General features: G+C 44.4%; 2 protein-coding genes across 2 annotated transcripts; one reads left to right on the top strand and one right to left on the bottom strand.

Moving 5' to 3' along the window:
- Positions 1 to 4: 4 nt before the first annotated feature.
- DDX28 (DEAD-box helicase 28) lies at positions 5 to 2821 on the top strand. Its single transcript, XM_058813718.1, has one exon. The coding sequence runs from the start codon at positions 5 to 7 to the stop codon at positions 1640 to 1642; it is 1638 nt and encodes a 545-aa protein (XP_058669701.1). The 3' UTR covers positions 1643 to 2821.
- A 1277-nt stretch (positions 2822 to 4098) lies between these two features.
- On the bottom strand, positions 4099 to 16353 carry LOC131563631 (galanin receptor type 1-like). Its single transcript, XM_058813741.1, has 3 exons — positions 15646 to 16353; positions 14728 to 14793; positions 4099 to 4416 (listed from the first exon to the last, which is right to left on the bottom strand). The coding sequence occupies exons 1-3, from the start codon at positions 16351 to 16353 to the stop codon at positions 4099 to 4101; spliced, it is 1092 nt and encodes a 363-aa protein (XP_058669724.1).
- Between the last annotated feature and the right edge of the window lie 730 nt (positions 16354 to 17083).

The raw sequence follows: 17083 nt of genomic DNA, 5'->3' as shown, positions 1-17083 counted from the left end.
CGCGATGGCGCTGGGCCGGGCAGGGCTCGCCCTCCCGCTGCTGCTGCCGCGGCGGCCGGCGGGCAGCGGGACAGCGGCGGCGGCGGCGGGGAGCCCGCAGCCCCCCGGGGCCGTGGTGCGCGTCCCCTGGGCCCTGCGGCAGCGCCTGCAGCGGGGCGCGCAGCGCCGGCGGCGCGAGCAGCGGGAGGCGGCGGCGCCGCGTTCCGGGAAGCTGCTGCTGCGGAGCCGGCGGCCGGAGCTGAGCCAGCCCCGCTGGCAGACCGTGGGGCGCTGGGAGCAGCCGCCGCTGGTGTCGGCGGGATGGAAGCACCGGAAGGCGTACGGGGATTACTTCCAGCTAGAACCCTCGCAGCAGGCGGCTCCCGCCTTGCAGGCGCTGCCGGCTGAGAGGGGACAGGGCCCGACCTTCGCCGAGCTGGGGCTGCAGCCGGCGCTGCTGGCCGGCCTGGAGCGGCTCTCCATCGGCCGGCCCACGGCCGTGCAGCGCCTCGCCATCCCCGCGCTGCGCCGCGGCCGCAGCGCGCTGTGCGCCGCCGAGACGGGCAGCGGGAAGACTCTGGCGTACCTGCTGCCGCTGCTGGAGCGCCTGCTCGGCCGCCCTGAGGCGCCGGCAGCGGAGGCGGCGGCGGCGGGGCCGGCGGCGCCCCGCGGGCTGGTGGTGCTGCCGTCGCGGGAGCTGGCGGCGCAGGTGGGCGCGGTGGCGGCGGCGCTGTGCGCGCCCGCGGGGCTGGCGGTGCGCGGCCTCACGGGCGGCGGGGCCGCGGGCGGGCTGCGGAGGCAGCTGCGGGCGCCGCCGCCGGGCCCCGCCGTGCTGCTGGGCACCCCCGGCGCGCTGCGGGAGGCGCTGCGGCGGCGCTTCCTGGCCCTGGAGAGGCTGCGCTGGATGGTGCTGGACGAGGCGGACTCGCTGATGGACGAGTCCTTCACGGAGCTGCTGGAGGAGATCCTGGCACACGCGCCCCTGGCCGCCGGCGCTCCCGGGCCGGCCGGGCCCGACGAGGAGAGGACGCAGGTGGTCGTGGTCGGAGCCACCTTCCCCGCTGGGCTCAGCGAGACGCTGGCGAAATTCACTGACGTGGGCCGGTTTGTCACCCTCAGCACCCAGAGCCTGCACCGCCTGCCGCCTCACGTCCAGCAGAAGTTTGTCCGCCTCAAAGGCCGGGACAAGCTGCCCGAATTGCTGCAGCTGCTCAAGGAGCGCCCATCATCAGGCGGGGCCGTTCTCATCTTCTGCAACAGTGCCAGCACCGTCAACTGGCTGGGCTATATCCTGGACGACCACAGAATCAAGCACCTGAGGCTGCAGGGGCAGATGTCGGCAGCTGCTAGAGCCGGCATCTTCGCCGCTTTCCAGAAGGGAGACGTGTCTGTCCTTGTCTGCACTGACCTTGCCTCACGGGGGCTGGACACCAGCAGTGTGCAGCTGGTGGTCAACTATGACTTCCCAGACACCCTGCAGGACTACCTGCACCGTGCCGGGAGAGTCGGCCGCGTCGGGAGCAAGGCACCCGGAGCTGTGGTTAGTTTTGTCACCCATCGGTGGGACGTGGACCTGGTACGGAAAATAGAGACTGCAGCCCGGAAAAGGACAGGTCTCCCAGGGATGGACTCTATTAATAAACCTTCTCCTAATGCAGGTTGATTCAGGTTGCCCGGCATTCCCTGGTAGGGGCTTCCCTTGAGGCCGTCAAGGCAGAGTGAATGAGCTGCTGTGTGTAAGAGAGATTGAAAGAATAGAGCTGAGTTTCAGAATCAGATGACCAGATTAACTTTGTGCACTGTTCTGGAAGCTGCAGTATTCGTTTGCACAGCCATCATAACATGTGGCTTTCTCAAAGGAAACTAGTAAGAGAGTAATAGAATGTTTTTGGAGAATATTGAAGAATTACTTCATCAGTTGATTTCGTTTACTTATTTTGAGACATAATTTAAATTCAAATCCAAATGAAAGTATGTTTGTATGATATACAGTTCTATTGCATTTCATTACTGCCCACCACCATCAGCTAATATTCGTTATTAAAACTGAAAAGTTGCTACTGTGGCAGAAGAAAAAACCTGACCAGTTACAGACACAAAGGACTAAAGATCAAAGGATGTTTTATTTTCTTGTGATGTAGCAGTTCATTTGGAGAATTCTAGACCAGATACCTGTACAATGGGAATGAGAAGGCACAATAATTCCTGGGACTCTTTCAAGGCCTTAATTTGTTATTTTATGGTTACCTTTCACTGAGAAATGGGATCTTGCTCCTTCATATTATATTAAATAAAAAGCCCTAAAGTGTTTCCTGTACATTTTTTTCTGCATACTATAGTGACATGTACAGTTTCTGAACTGGTTGTAAAAAAATCAAAAAACCCCAACCCCCAGCACACTGGAAGATGGCTTCTGTTAAATAAGTGTGTTGACTCACAGGTTCTAATGACTCTCACCTAACAGAGTGAGTGTAGGATTTCTTTTGAATGTTGTGCCTTTGTCCTATTTTGCTTCCAACCAAGAGAGTTGAAGTGAGTCTGAGGTTATTTCATATCTAGCTGCTAGTTTGTATCCATGGTAAATAGTCACACAAATAAGCATTTTAGCTCTGATTTCTGTTGCAGTTATTTGCCCCAACCCTTTCTCTTGGTGGCTGTTTTTCCCATGCTCTCTGCTTTAGGCTATGCTATCACTGGGAATGTAGAAATAGCAGATTTCTACATTATAGTAAATGAGAAGATCACAGCATTGGATCTAAATCTAGTTCCTAAGCAAATAATTCACTGGAGCTACTCTCTAGAGTAAAAGTTAAACAAAGAGAAAACTTGTGCAGATAGTCACCCAAAGATAGGCAGTGACTTTATCCTGTTGCACTTGTGCTCTGTTCATATTGCACATTTAGGAGGCTCATAAAGGAAGTTACAAACTGCAATAAAATTATTTAATACAATAGCTCCCAAGTTTTAGAAATATAGTGAGAGTGATCCATTTGGAGACTGGAAACCCATTCATCGCATGGACAGCATGTAATTTGTAGTTTAACTTCTGTAACACACATTTTTACAGTCTATGAAAAGTGCAGTCTGGATTGCAGCACACAGAAATACTGAATTAGACAACACAGTGAAATAATGAAATTCTTTCAGCCATTGTTACAAGCAATGAACTTGGTACAATGACCTTATCTTTTGTTGCTAGGGCACTGTTGATCACAGCAATTTGTCAAAAAGCCCAAGCAAACAAACAAAAAACCCAAACAAACCCTCACCACAAATTTCAGGCATTTATATACTAAAGTGACTAATAAAAAGCCACTTGGGTCAATAGATTCAAGAGAACACTATTTACCAACAAAACCTTTTGTAGACAGTACTTTCAAACAAAGCCACAGTTTTTTAAGCATATATTGAGAAATACCACTGTTGTATTTTTGCTCACCAAGGGACAGTTGCTGGAGCCAGTGATTAACAGCAGTAATTACACACAGGAGCACACAGACACTCACTCTGGGGTGTATAAGCTGATACAGAGCCACCAAATGCAGACAGCCACACCACTGGCACATCATGTGAAAGGTGTAATTGCCCAATAGGTAAATGCTACAGCAAAGCCTTCAAGGGGGTATAGAGACCCTACCCCCAGTAGTGAGCTAAATGTGTATGCAGCTCACACATGGTCAAATTGGTTGAAGAAACAGACATCCAAAGACTTTAGTTTGACTTCTCCCAAACTGCTCTCTGAATGTTGCATCACTCATTGTTCACATCTCAATGATTGTCTACAGATGTAATTAACTGTTCTCTTCTTGTCTGTACACATTCTGCTTTCTGTGTAAATCTTACTTTAGGTCCTATGGTTATAACTCAACTTCATTTGGGCTCTATCTTATGGGCATTCAGATAATTCTGTTGCACTTAGCCCAGTGTCTAGCAAGGTACAAGGCTCTGTCACATGTCATCACAGTGAGAGGGAAATATGTCTCCTACCACTCCAGTAGCCTGACAAAGTGCACACTTTTGCAGACTCCACCGGTCCCTGGAGTGCACCTGCATGCATGTTCTCCCCACACAGAACCCTCTTCCCTCCTCTTCCTCCTGAAAGGTATTTGTGAGCCCAGCTTACACGTTTGTGGTGGAGTGGGTGGTGGAGAAGTTCTCCATGCGCACTCTGGCCGGTTTCTCAGCGGCCACGGGCTGCAGGAGGAGCTTGCAGGTGAAGACTTGGCGGCAGGCCTTGCGGAAATTCTCCGAGAGGAAAGCGTAAAGGATGGGGTTGATGCAGGAGTTCCCGTAGGCCAGGCAGTGAGAGATGATGCGGAAGGTGAAGGAGATGTTGTTCAGGGGAAAGTGCCCAAACTCTGCCCACATGGTGATGATGTGGTGTGGCAGCCAGGAGAGCAGGAACACAGCAACCACCAGGAGCACCGTCTGTGCCGTCTGGAGAAGAGAAGATCGTGTATTAAATGGTCACGGTAAGCAAGCGAGCCTGTGGGATGAGTGGGTTTGCTTTCCTGTCAGGCAACACTGACAACTGCCAGGTGGGCAAATCGTGACAGTATGAAAAAGGATGCTAAAAACTCTGGTAAACTTGGATTGATTTGTTTTAGCTCAAGCAAATAACTGTAGACACTTGAGGTAGTGCCCATAAAACTTCAGACAGTTCAAAGCTGCAGCAGTGTGTTACAAGGAAGAGTGGAAATAATAGTTCCTAACACTTAGAGGGTGAGGAACACTGAGGCTATGGAAAATAACTGCAGGGGAAAACTACTTCCAAGTAAGCATGCCACTGAGAGGAGTAACAAAGGCTGGCCTGAGGTGAAAGGTTTTTCCAGTATCTTCCCTATTACAGAAGAAACTCAGAAAACCAATGCATAGAGGATTTTTTTGTTTTAAATACACAGTGCTCATTGACATATTCCCAGCTGGGTGATGACCTGAGGGAGGCTCCCTGTGCCTGTGAGATCCCAGCCTGTGCTGCCTGGGTTGGAAGTGTGTCCCTGCAGAGCCTGCTCCCCGCTTAGCTGGCCAGCATCTGACACAGTCTGTCATTTGTAAGTTCCAAAGCTTGACCTGAGGTATAATTTTCCTGAAAACAGTGGTCTTTGAAATCTCCATACAAAATGAAGGTAAACAGTGACAGTAAATAAAATTAAGCTGTAACTCACTTCAACTTTCTTTCTGTAAGACCCTGAGGCCTGTGGGAGCAGGACTGCACTTTCCAAGTTTAGGAAAGCTGGTAGTGTTGCTTTTCTCTTACTTTCTGCTTCTAGAACACCCAGGGAATGCCTGGCAAGTCTCAGAGATTACTGACTTGGGGGCCCTAAGATCCTTTCCTGATATTTTTGTAGGGCTAAGTCTACCTGACTTAAAGAAATTTCAAAAATAAAAATGGTAATGCAAGGTGAGCAATTGTTTTGTATTTAAACCCTCAGTTTTGGGGTTCTGTAGCATATGCACAGCTGTGACTTCCCTCCTCTTGCCCCACTTTGTTCTCTGCAGAATCTGCTTTTTATCTTTGGTATTTATGTTTCTCATTTCTATATTGTCATTTTAATAAATGTAACAACTTGCAAACGTGCAGATTATATCCTTCCCCTAAGGAAAATTGTTGTACAAGTAGCAGAAAAGCAAGGGAGAAAAATTAAAATTAAAATCAGGTTTCATTTCAGTTCAAGATTTACAGCCTTACTAGTCTAGGTCAATGTTTCTGTCAATAATTCCCTTGCATGATTTCAAGTGAATAGTGTAAAGTTCCTTTCCTAGAAAAGGGATGATTTTCTAGTGAACAGAAATTTGTTTAGTCAGTGGTTATCATGGTGACATTTAGTTAAACCCATTAACCTCTCTAAGGAAGATGTTATTACTTTAGATCAAGACTACAATACAAGTAAAAAAAAGGGATTTCTGTCAAATGGGTCTCTCAAATAAGGTTCTATTAACTTTGAAAGGCAATAACCTGTAGGTTCATTGTGTACCTGGCATACTCCAGGGGCTTCCTTGTTTCACCTACCAGAATGCTGTCAGACAGCTGAGCTAACAAAGCTCCCCTAAGAGTGAACAAACTACCCTGCCAAGTGTCCTCAAACCAACCATGCTGGGGGGCAGATGATGTCCTTAAAAATAGACTGGAATGATAAGGAGTTGATGACACTGAAGGACACAGACCTAGTGGTCTTGTGGGGTCTGGCTCACCCACTGTGGTATGATGGGTACCAAAGAAATGATTAATAAACAGGTCCCATCATTAGCTTTCACCAGCAATAATGGTGCTACTTTACCCTCTAGCAATGTTAAGTAGCTTAGGCTTGTTACCCAGGCAACCTTTCACAGCATCCATCTGCCTAAATTAGGGGGCTACAAGCACTGAAATATGCTTTTGAATAAGGCTTATATACCTAGCTTTCCCCCCTTTTATTGTGAAATAACAAACCGTGCATTTAACTTAGGGCTGAGTATTACACAATGGGTTTGCAGTTGCTATGTAATAGCACAGAGCTGTTTCTGGGGTCCAGCTTTTTGGGATTTTGCAGATGGAAAACACAGACAATACTAGAGCACTCACACGTGATTCATGACTCAAGAAACTGGTTTTGGAAATGGAACTTCTGTCAGTTTTTTCAAGTTAGGGAATATGTAGTTAAGACAGAGGAAACTGAAACAAAACACTGTTTGGATTTTAGTGTGGTAACTTTGCTGTAGCTTAAAGTACTGTTACTGTAGACTGTGACCAGCTGTGGAGGACTGATCCAAATAGTTTGTGTACTGTTTGAGCTTCTTCCATGAGCTGTGACAGTTTGCATGGTTACTGCATTACTGTTGATCAAACTGTCCCTACTTAATGCAAACCTTCTGGCTTGACTCTGAAATTTTGGTGGGTCCATAATAGAGCGTACAATGGCCATTACTGGCCACCTCAGTCTCTCTTACTTCTCCTAGAAATCTTTCAAGCATCTCCAGGATATTCCTTACAGTGTATTTGTTGTACAGGCAAAGTAAGTGCATTGAAGCTGTACAGTGAATCAATAGCATGGTGACGAAGACAAGGAGATATTTTTGCATGTCAGATAATTCAATGAACTTCTGTTATTCCTCCCTTTCCCCCTGTCCATTTCTGTCATGTGCAGATTGTGTTGAATTTACTTGCTTATTCATTTGTTATCTTTGTAGGTCATCTGCCTCTCATTTATGCTTTCCAGCATTTCTTTTTCTGTTTTGCCCTTTTATTACTTTTACCCTGGCCCTGGACAAGCTATTTCTTGCTTTTAGCCTTCCCTCATCCTTCAAAAAGCATTGGAAAATGTATTTAAAAACATTTTGGGTGAGATACCTCATTCAGGAGGATGATGAAGTCTTTAACATTTAATTGTGTTTAGACCTGTTGTCCTTGATAAGCTTTTAATGAAGTTTCTTGCTTCAACTTGTCAGGCATCTTGTCAAGGGCAAAATTAAGATTGCCTTTAATGAATCAAATGCTTCAAGTATTCCATGGATTTACATATTTTAGGAAGAACCACCTGAATGTTAGATTAATAAACATTCCCGAAATTAAAATATAAAGTGGACAGAACAGTCTAGAGGGGTAGAGGGCTTGTCACTTTCCTAATTTAGTCCCAGTGGGAGACAGCCCAGGTGCACATCATTTTTCAGAGCTGATCAGACCATCCATTTCTACTGTGTACCTCAGCCACACAGAAATGTGAAAGAACATTCAATTAGGTTTTTATTAAACAGTACTGGCTCGCAGACAAACTGGGCTTCATTAGTGAGACAACTGCTGTTTCCTGAATATGGTTCCTGAGATTATTTTTCCTCCTTTTCTTCTTCCATAATTCTAAATGAAGAAGCATAAAGAAGTCTATCCCAGTTCTTCCACACTGTCTTATTAGCAAATTAAAAATGACTCTTCCTTTATTACTGCTTTGTGGGAGGATGTCTGATTATGTCATTTACTGACAAATCTTTTATTCTGATATGCTCATCTCTAACTTGTAGATTCTTCTCCTTAAAGTTTGAGAGACAATTGGTGCACATTTTTACTGCCCCATACTTCATTATGGTGAACTACAGAGTGACAGACTTCACTGTAACTTGTCATTTACTGTAGTGAAGACTTGGAAAATATGTATTGACCCACAGTGCCTTAAGCTTTTGTTTTTAGATACTGCAGGGACCAAGTGTCAGTGACCAGAAAAGACATGTGGCTTAGTGCAATATACCACTGTACTGCTGGAGGAGCTTACCAACCTCTGAGGAAGAGAATTTCTGTGGCTTTACATTCAGGGATACCAATGGAGAACATCCCTTTGCTCAGAGTCCGTCCGTGAGTCAGCGTGCAAAGTGAAATCTGCCACTTCCTTCACTCCTGGTGCCACGTTCTTGTTTGCTTTGTTGGCAAATCTGACTTGCCCTGGTGGATTTGCAAACATTCTTTTCATTTTTGCACATAGAATTCTAACAGAAAGGTCCCAAGCACACTCTGATCTCCAGAAACATGCCCATAGCTTAATGATAAATGCAAAATGTTTAGAATATGGCATACTTATTCTTGAGTAACTTAGATGTTGGATAGCAGCTGTCTCTACTTCAGAGCACACACATCTCTTAATTACTACTGACGCACTTCTCATTGCTCTTTGGTCTATTTTTTATTACACTTGAGTCTAATTCTACTCTTCAGTGATCTGAAAACCACACTGACAGTATTCTTTTTTATTGTTCTGTCTTCTTTCTTGGAGCCAGAGATGGCAGCTGAATGCCATGAAGAAGAGGAGGGACTGAAGTAAATATATTTTCAGATGTTATCAGCTCATTTTGATTACTTGCTTTATGTGCTAAGAGGGACTCTTCATTTCCCAGCAGCTCGCTTGCACTGTTCCAGCTGCTCATCTGCACATCTCTCATTCTGGGATTATGCCACTAATATCCTCTGTTGGTGCCCTTGAAATTTATTCACTTTCTATTCATAAATGTGTATGAGCATTGTGATATTTCTATTACCTCCTAATTGGTAATGATGTTCTTAATTCCTGCTGCCCTGGGCTCCTGTTAATCAAATGATGTGCAGGATGACACTTCTGAATTATATTCTTCTGCTCGATGGATCCCAGGATCTTCCATGTTCCTTTGCTGTATTTTCTGTTGTTCAAATACCAAGGCCTTGAACAACACGTTCATTGTCTACATGAAAACCTTCAATTTGCATGGACAATAGCCAAATAATTCATTTAGCATACAGAGCATTTGTTTAGTACACAGCATTTGTTTAGTACACAACTTTCATCTGCCTCTCTTGGCCAAGATGTTCAGGAATACCCATCTACCTTGAAGGAATTCTGTATCTTTTACCTCAGGCTCTTGTATGACCTTCAAAGTGCAGCACACCAGGGAGTGTCCCAAATAAACTCCGTGTGTCTTTGTGTTTACTTAGCTCTGGAAGCAATGAACAGCTGATTTGCTGACCCACCAGGCAGGCGCGGCTCACCTTTCAGTTGTAGCTAACCAATAGAAAAGGAAGATTTGTTATCTTGAAGTGGCTCATTTGGTCTGTTAATTGAAGCTTTTGGCCTCAAGGTCCCACAACTCCTACTATCCTATCAAGGGAGCTTGCGAAATTGCTGTGAAATTCACATCCCCAGACACATTCTTAAACTTGGAAAAGAATTTCCGATTGTTCAGTTTGCAAAACTTGTTATTTGTTCTTTAAAGATGCACAATACAGAACTGAGTAAACACTGAGGAACGCTGGTGTGCTCCAGAGGCCAGTAAAACACAACAGGGCCCTGCTAGACCTTAGTCTGCATTAATTTCCATCATTAAATCATCTTATTTAAGGCAGATGTAAGATCAGAGTTCCTGGGGCTGGGCTCTTATGAAACATTTTGCAACACTGTCAGACAGGGATTGTTAACTTTCTTTGGAGCCAAATTACAGACTTGCTGTACTCTGAGTAGCTGAGAAAAGAGGTGACAGAACTGAAATACACTTTATTGTCAAAGAGGGGTGCACAGAATTTCTTAGCATGTGGTCTTGCTGGCTGGCCTCAAAAAACAATTATCCAAAACTTCAAAGGAGAATCCTGCAGCATCTCACCATCTGATTTTCAAGGCTGGCAAACTTGTACAGCTAGTATGGCATTAAATGGGGAAGCAGGCAGCCATGTCTCTCTTCTGCAGGCACAGTCTTAGCTCATCATGCAGAATTTCAGCCTAGGCATGCAAAAAATTCTAAACATCTTCCTTGCTCTAATGCAGAGATGGTACAAATGGAAAAGCACTTTAAATTGAGCATGTCCAACAATTGACGTGTAGATGGCAAAGTTATATAAAGATTTCAAAGCGGGAATCTGAATTAAAGGTCAAATTCTCCTGATAATGGAATGTGAAGCCAGGATGCAGTAAACTTTGTGCTAGGGAAATTTTTGCAAAGTTTCATGTCTGCATAAATTGAAAGGTTGCTGTAGTTTGAACATAACCATCCTGTAAGTTAAAAGCTTAAAGATCACAACCCAAGCACAAAACCTTTTAGGCTTTTTTTTTTTTTTTTTTTTTTTTTTTTTTTTTTTTTTTTTTTTTTCTATATGTGTCTCTATGGCATTTGTAGGATTCTGCTAAAGACAAACTTGTTCTTTTCAGCAGGTGTTTGAACACTGACTTGGAGAGGGTGACAGCTGTCAGAGCTCTCTGGATTATTCATAAACGGGACCTATTCAAACAAAATCTGTTTGTAACTGACTTTACAATAGTGGGTCTAAAAACTGCCCATGAACAGTCTGTTCTGAAAACCAGCTGAAAGAGCTCTCTTAGGCTGTCCTTTTAGCCTCTACATACCTTCAAATAACAGACCTTGAGTATGATGTTGTGGCAAATGGGACAGTGACAGACAGTAGAAAGATCACCAGTAATGAAAGAGAAGGGAAAAGTGACTTTACAAACATTGTACAGGAAATAAAACCCACACTGAAAGCCCAGCTATGTCTTGTTGCACTGTGGTCTGGGAGACAAGAGCTGGGTCTCAGATCCTGGTGAAAGGAAGCCTGGAGACTTTGTTTAGAGAAGATGCTTCATATAGCAGTGGGTACTTATTGACAAGATCCCCTTGAGAGGAAATGAGGTGGCAGTGCCACTCTGTAGGTGCATGTGTCAGAATTCCCCTTAACTGTGGATAGCCAAACCCCTGGCACTGATTGAACTTTAGCTGGGTTTTGTTTCCATACTGTGATAACAGACGGAGTTATCACACACTTGTCTGTTCATGTAGCTCTGGGGGCCCTGGGCAGCAGGCGCTGCTCTGCTGGGAGCAGCAGCAAACACCAGGGAAGGGAGCACAGCTGGAGGGAGCACAGCTGGAGGGAGCAGCAACACACACCAGGGAGGGAAGGGAGCACAGCTGGAGAGAGCACAGCTGGAGGGAGCAGGCAGCACACACCAGGGATGGAAGGGAGCACAGCTGGAGGGAGCAGGCAGCACACACCAGGGAGGGCAGGGAGCACAGCTGGAAGGAACAGGTACTAGGAACCATGCTGTGTCACAAAAAGGCAGAAAGGCGTAGAGGATCCAGCAAGAGACTACTTGGAAAAACAAATTCCTAATACTGTAGTTCATTACATTTTGTTTCCTGTTTTCATAGATTTGATTTATTTAATAAAAAATGTTTATAAATTTTTTTTTCATTTTTAAAGATATAGATACAAATTAATGGTACAGTGTGACCTTAAAGGGGGAGGTTGAGCTACAGTATCAAGTACCTGGACTCCAGTAATATGCTTCACATATTTAGAGTAATTTAAATCCAGCATTATTTTGCTTTCTTTGCTGCAGTAGTGCAGCTAGGAAAATCATGCATGTGCTTGCACAACACTGGGACCGTTCATTTGGCCATGCCATTGTCATCTCTTTAGAAATCACCTTAGGTCTGGATCCAGCAGAGTCCCACTTGTTCTGTAAATGTTTGTCTTATTGAGGTTCACATGCTGTTTCCAGATTTCCAGGGTGTACTAATAGCAGACAAAATACCAGCTCCTCTATGACCTTTCTGGTGGCTTTACCTTGGATTTGTCCCAGTAATGCTTCTTACTGTGTGCTATGGCTCAAACAATGCGAGTAAGAATGATGTCTCTTCTGCCTGTTATCAGTGTTATAGGATCTGGGGGTGGGGAGGGACTGGTATTACACCAAGACTCCAGCAAGGTCAATGAAAGGTAAAGATCCTGAAATAAGTCTTGACATTTAAAAAAAATCTTACCCAGTAAAACTATTTTTTCAGAAGCAGCTTATAATGGTGAATAATAGCAGTGTGTTTCCAGTCAGCATGTGGAATGCTGCTTATGGCAAGACCATTCCCTGAGCTCTATGTCATTTGCTTTCTTTCTAAACTATGTTTTGTGTTAAGTGTTCAGTCTTGAAGAGAGTTCTTATAGCTTCTGAAATGCTGAGTGACAGAGCAAACTGTTTGCAGTGGTAATGTTGGCAACTGTTTCACTGGAAAATCTTGTTCAACAAGGACTCTGAGTCAGCAATTTGATTCTTTTGAGACCTTAACTCATGTATGGAGCCCAGATGAGCATTGGGATATTTGAACAAAAAATTGTTTGCTAAATTTGCTATTTTACTGTTTAAAAACAAAACAACTCTAAACCCACAAACCAAACCAAACCCAAAGGGGAAAGCCCAAAATGAGCAAACCCACACCCCAATCTCTTGGGAGTAGAGGGAGGATGTAGCTCAAATGCTCTGTTTTCTTGAAATTATAGGAATGAAGTAGGAACTGCATGGTCATAATTTCAGACTATCCTCTTTTTTATGAATATGACATCTTGTTTTCCTTATCAGTTTGATGAAGATGCACACTGTGAATTAACAGATGTGACTCAGACAATTTTATCACCTCATGTGGGGAGACTTGGTTGTTGTGCTACACTTTCTCTCATAGCTTAAGGCAATCAGGGTTTAACCACTGAAGTCACACATATTTCAGAACAAACTCAATGTTCTGTACGTCCTAAATTAACCTTCCAAATGTGGATCAAGATTCATTTGTCAAACATTTTTCAGCTAGATAAACAAAAGCTCTTCACTTAATCCCTGATGAGGTTTATGAATTAAACCCAAGCACAACTACCTTCACAAATGGACCAACTAAGTACATATGAAGGAAGCTGGAGTAACAGAACTGACAGCCATCTGTGTCCTTAAGAAGATATGCTTTAAAAAACTGGCTCTCAATCTTGTGTTTCAAGTATGTTTTGAACGAATATACAAGACTTGAGTGTGTCTGCAACCAACTCAAGGAAGTCTCCCTGAGAAATACTGAATAGTGTTTGCAACAAAATACCCCTTTAAGTAAGTACACTAAAGAAGATGTTTGACATGCAGGAAGGCTAGATGCACAATTTCTACCCAGACAGGGCTGGAAGAAGACACATTGTGAAGGATGATATGTGTGTGTGTAGAGGCATGTATTTAATTTTTCTTCTATCTGAAAGGATCACCTATTTAACTAGGTCTGACTGTGCTATATGGAACAAGATTTGCTGTTGGGTGTTTCATAATAATGGCCAGGTAAATACTTAAGGACAGGGAGGAAAAAGTGCTGCACCACTAACTTGTTTGAACTGCTAAAATCAAAGGGTATTTTTTTTAATTGATCCTCTTGGCAATATCTAATAACTAAACTTGAGATTGAAGAAACTGTAGTGCTGTTTTTTCATCTAACTCTATAGAGCAAATCTGAAAATGACACAAGTAGATACATTGTCATAAATGAAATTCTTAACTTCTTTACAGGAAAGTAACAGTAGTAATTTTCAACTGTTGGTAGTATTCTCTGAAAAATTAGCAACAAAATAGGTAGTGTGCCATTCATACATAAGTAAGGAAATTCTGGAGGGAAATTTAAACCAATCAGTTTAGGGATTTTTTGGTAATTTTGAGACCTAAAGCAATTTTTCAAACTTGTGAAATGATTCTATGTGGAATGACAGTGCTTCTTAGCACGTTGATGCATTTTACATTATCAAAATTGTCAACACACCTTGGTTGCCTTTTCTCATAGTAGCTGTTAAACACACAAAACTCTGACTGTGCTTTCTCTTTGTAGTCTGCACTATTGATCCAGAAATTGTACTCCTGGTTTTGACATTGTAATTCACAGTTTATCTGCTGCAGCATCAGCATTTATGAAAAAATCAGGACTACCTTGTTCTTCAAGGTAGTCTCTGTTCCATCTAGGTTTGGTGGTGCTCCTGCAGCAGGCAATGCACAGCAGCTCATTGCTGCATAATGTGTTGCCTTAGAAAAGGTGGTGAAAAGAATGCTTATCAGAACCTAGTGGAAACAGAAAACATGCTCAAAACATTCTGAGAGGTAAAGGGTAAGTAATACCTGTCTAATAAATATTGTTTGTGGTGTATTATAACTTGGACAGTTATTGTTATGAGATAATATTGCAAATACCAGTTGAATTCTGTCCTTACAGACAGTGTTAGTGCAAGAATTATGAAGACCAATTATGAATTGGTCCTCATAAGTATATTGCAAACAAAACTGAGTGTATGCTAGTGAATGTAATGAACCAATAGAAATTAATACAACCTACAGTTAAATCTGGTTAAGATTTATAGGCAAAAGGACTGGCAGAAACTGTAAAGGCTCTAAATCAGCTGGAATCAGCACAGAGCAGGCTGATTACCTTATAAACCTGGCATATGTATTATATTATAGTCAACATACAGATCAAACCAAAGATATTTACCTTCTTCTTTGATCTCTCTGACTTCTTGGAAATGTTCTTTACTTTCGTATGGAGGTGGTATAAAACCTTGGGAGGAAAAAAGGAGCAATATATTGAACGGGAAATTGAAATTTGTGTATTAATATTTGAACTCTTCATACAAGCACCAAAAAATTGAAGTAATTGTTTCAACATGACTTCAAAGATGAATTTGATGTCTCAGGCTTTGAATTCTAAGCTCTCCAATTTCTCTTTCAAGAAACAAGGTTTAGAAAGGGCATTAAACCTGCTAGGGTTTCAATAGTTCAGCATATATCAAGAGCTCAGCTGGCACTAAGCTGAAATCCACAGGAGTTTTCAGATGGACTGTGAATTTTATATTGAGCCTCAGATTGTCTTCATTTATTCCCTAGGCTGATGATGCTCATGGGCAGAGAGCAGCTGCCAGTCCTGTGCCCTGGTGGGGCTGTCCTGTCACTCCTGGAGGCAGCACAAAATGCAGTGGGTCACCCTCCAAAGGGAGGGTTGTAAGGAGTGTTGGAGCATTCTACGCAATTCTCAATTAACAACATCTAGCTTTTTGAAACCTGATTACAGCACAGCAATAACCTGGAATTGTTTATCCCTTCACAGGTTTTCCTCTTGCCAGTAGCAAACATTTGTTATTTAGAAAGAACAAAATGAAAAATATGAAAAAGAGCAAGAGCCTTTAGGGGGTTTCGGTGACAGGCTTGGTGTCATCTTGGTAGTTTTAATCCTTTTTGTAGGCTGGCGAAATTTCATTCTCTGTTTTCCTTCCCTTCCCCCGCCTCAAAAAGGTATTCTGTACCAGGAGAGGATATGGAAAGGGTTGGCTGTGTAGCTGTGTACACATACAAGCCACCAAGAGTCTGGGATCTTTCCCTCCATTTAAGCATTGATCCCATCCCTGGCACCCACCTTGGCATAGCAGCAGGTGATGAGCAGCAGGGGCAGGAGGTATCCCACCAGCAGGATGGTGATCTTGTACATCTGCTTGGCTGTGGAGCCGTTTGCCCAGTGCTCCCAGCAGAAAGAGCTGTTGGGTGCCTGCTGGTGGCCACTCATGAGGGCCTGGTGCTGGGCCACGGGGATGGCGATGAGGAGGGACAGCAGCCAGATGGCGGCCACGCCGAGGGCAGCGTTGCGCCTGCTGCGGATGCAGGGCGAGCGTTTGGCGTGCACCACAGCGATGTACCTGTCCACCGACATGGCCACCAGGGTGAAGATGCTGACCAGCATCGTTGCCATGGCCGAGTAGTGAACCCACTTGCAGAAGAAGGCACCGAAGATCCACTCTGGCAGGGAGTAGATGGTGGCCTGGAAGGGGACGCAGAAGAGCAGGAAGGAGAAGTCTGCAATACTTAAGTTGAGGATGAAGATGTTGGTGGCGCTGCGTGACGGGCGGCCCCCAGGACGGAGACGCCCCAGAACAACCAACACTAACGTGTTTCCCACCATTCCCAGGAGAAAAATCAACCCAAAAAGCACGGGGACAATCACCACCTCCGGGCCGCCCCTGGTCACTCCGGCCCAGCACATTGGGGCCTCTGTTTGGTTGGTCTCAAGGCTGCACTTGCTGATGTTGGCTCCAAAGGAAAGCACAAAGCTGTATTCCTGCTCCTCCATGGAGCCAGCCAAGGGGCAGTCACTGGAGCCCTGACTTATGACAGGTGTTGTTTCATGGGGTGGCCAGAGATGAACTTTTGTCTTTTCCAATGCTGTGTCTTTCCTTTGAGGAGTAATTTTCTTCAGATGATTCTTCCGAGTTCTCTCTGTCTCTCATGCAGTTTATTCCAGGGACTGGCAAAAAAAAAGAGCTGAGGAATTTGTGTCATCCAAGAGGTGACATCCAGGTTTAGCAGTTGGTGCTGGTGTGGCAGAGAAAGTCTGTGTCAGAGGAGCAGAGGATGAGGCTGCCCCGGGAGCTTGGAGCAGCAGCGGAGCAGCAGCAACTCGGCTTCCACATGCTCCTCCTCTTCTGCTTCCCTCCCACACTGCTGCATCTGTGGCTGTCACACCTGCTTTCCCAACTCCACCCTGAGCTGTAGCACAGAGAACAAATGCTGTCTGTGACCTGAGCCCTTCAGAAAACAACCCCTGGCCAGCTTTGTCCCCATGCATTACTGCTCTCGAGGGGGAAAAGCAAACCGTTCTCATCCAAAGGGATGGATAAGCAGCAGCTGCTGAACAATAGTGTGTGCAGTTCTGTGAGGGGCAGCACTGTTACTGGCTGTATAAGACAAAAAAAAAAAACACTAAAACCACTTTATTTTAATCAACAGAGAATGATATTAGTTGCTTATTTGTTTCACAGTATTCAATGCTCCCATTAGAGCATAAAGCCATCTGAATAGTT

The sequence above is a fragment of the Ammospiza caudacuta genome, chromosome 13 (assembly GCF_027887145.1).
Source record: "Ammospiza caudacuta isolate bAmmCau1 chromosome 13, bAmmCau1.pri, whole genome shotgun sequence".
Classification (NCBI taxonomy): Eukaryota; Metazoa; Chordata; class Aves; order Passeriformes; family Passerellidae; genus Ammospiza; species Ammospiza caudacuta.
The sequence above is the reverse complement of the archived record's forward strand: the minus strand, read 5'-3'. Positions and strand labels throughout refer to the sequence as shown.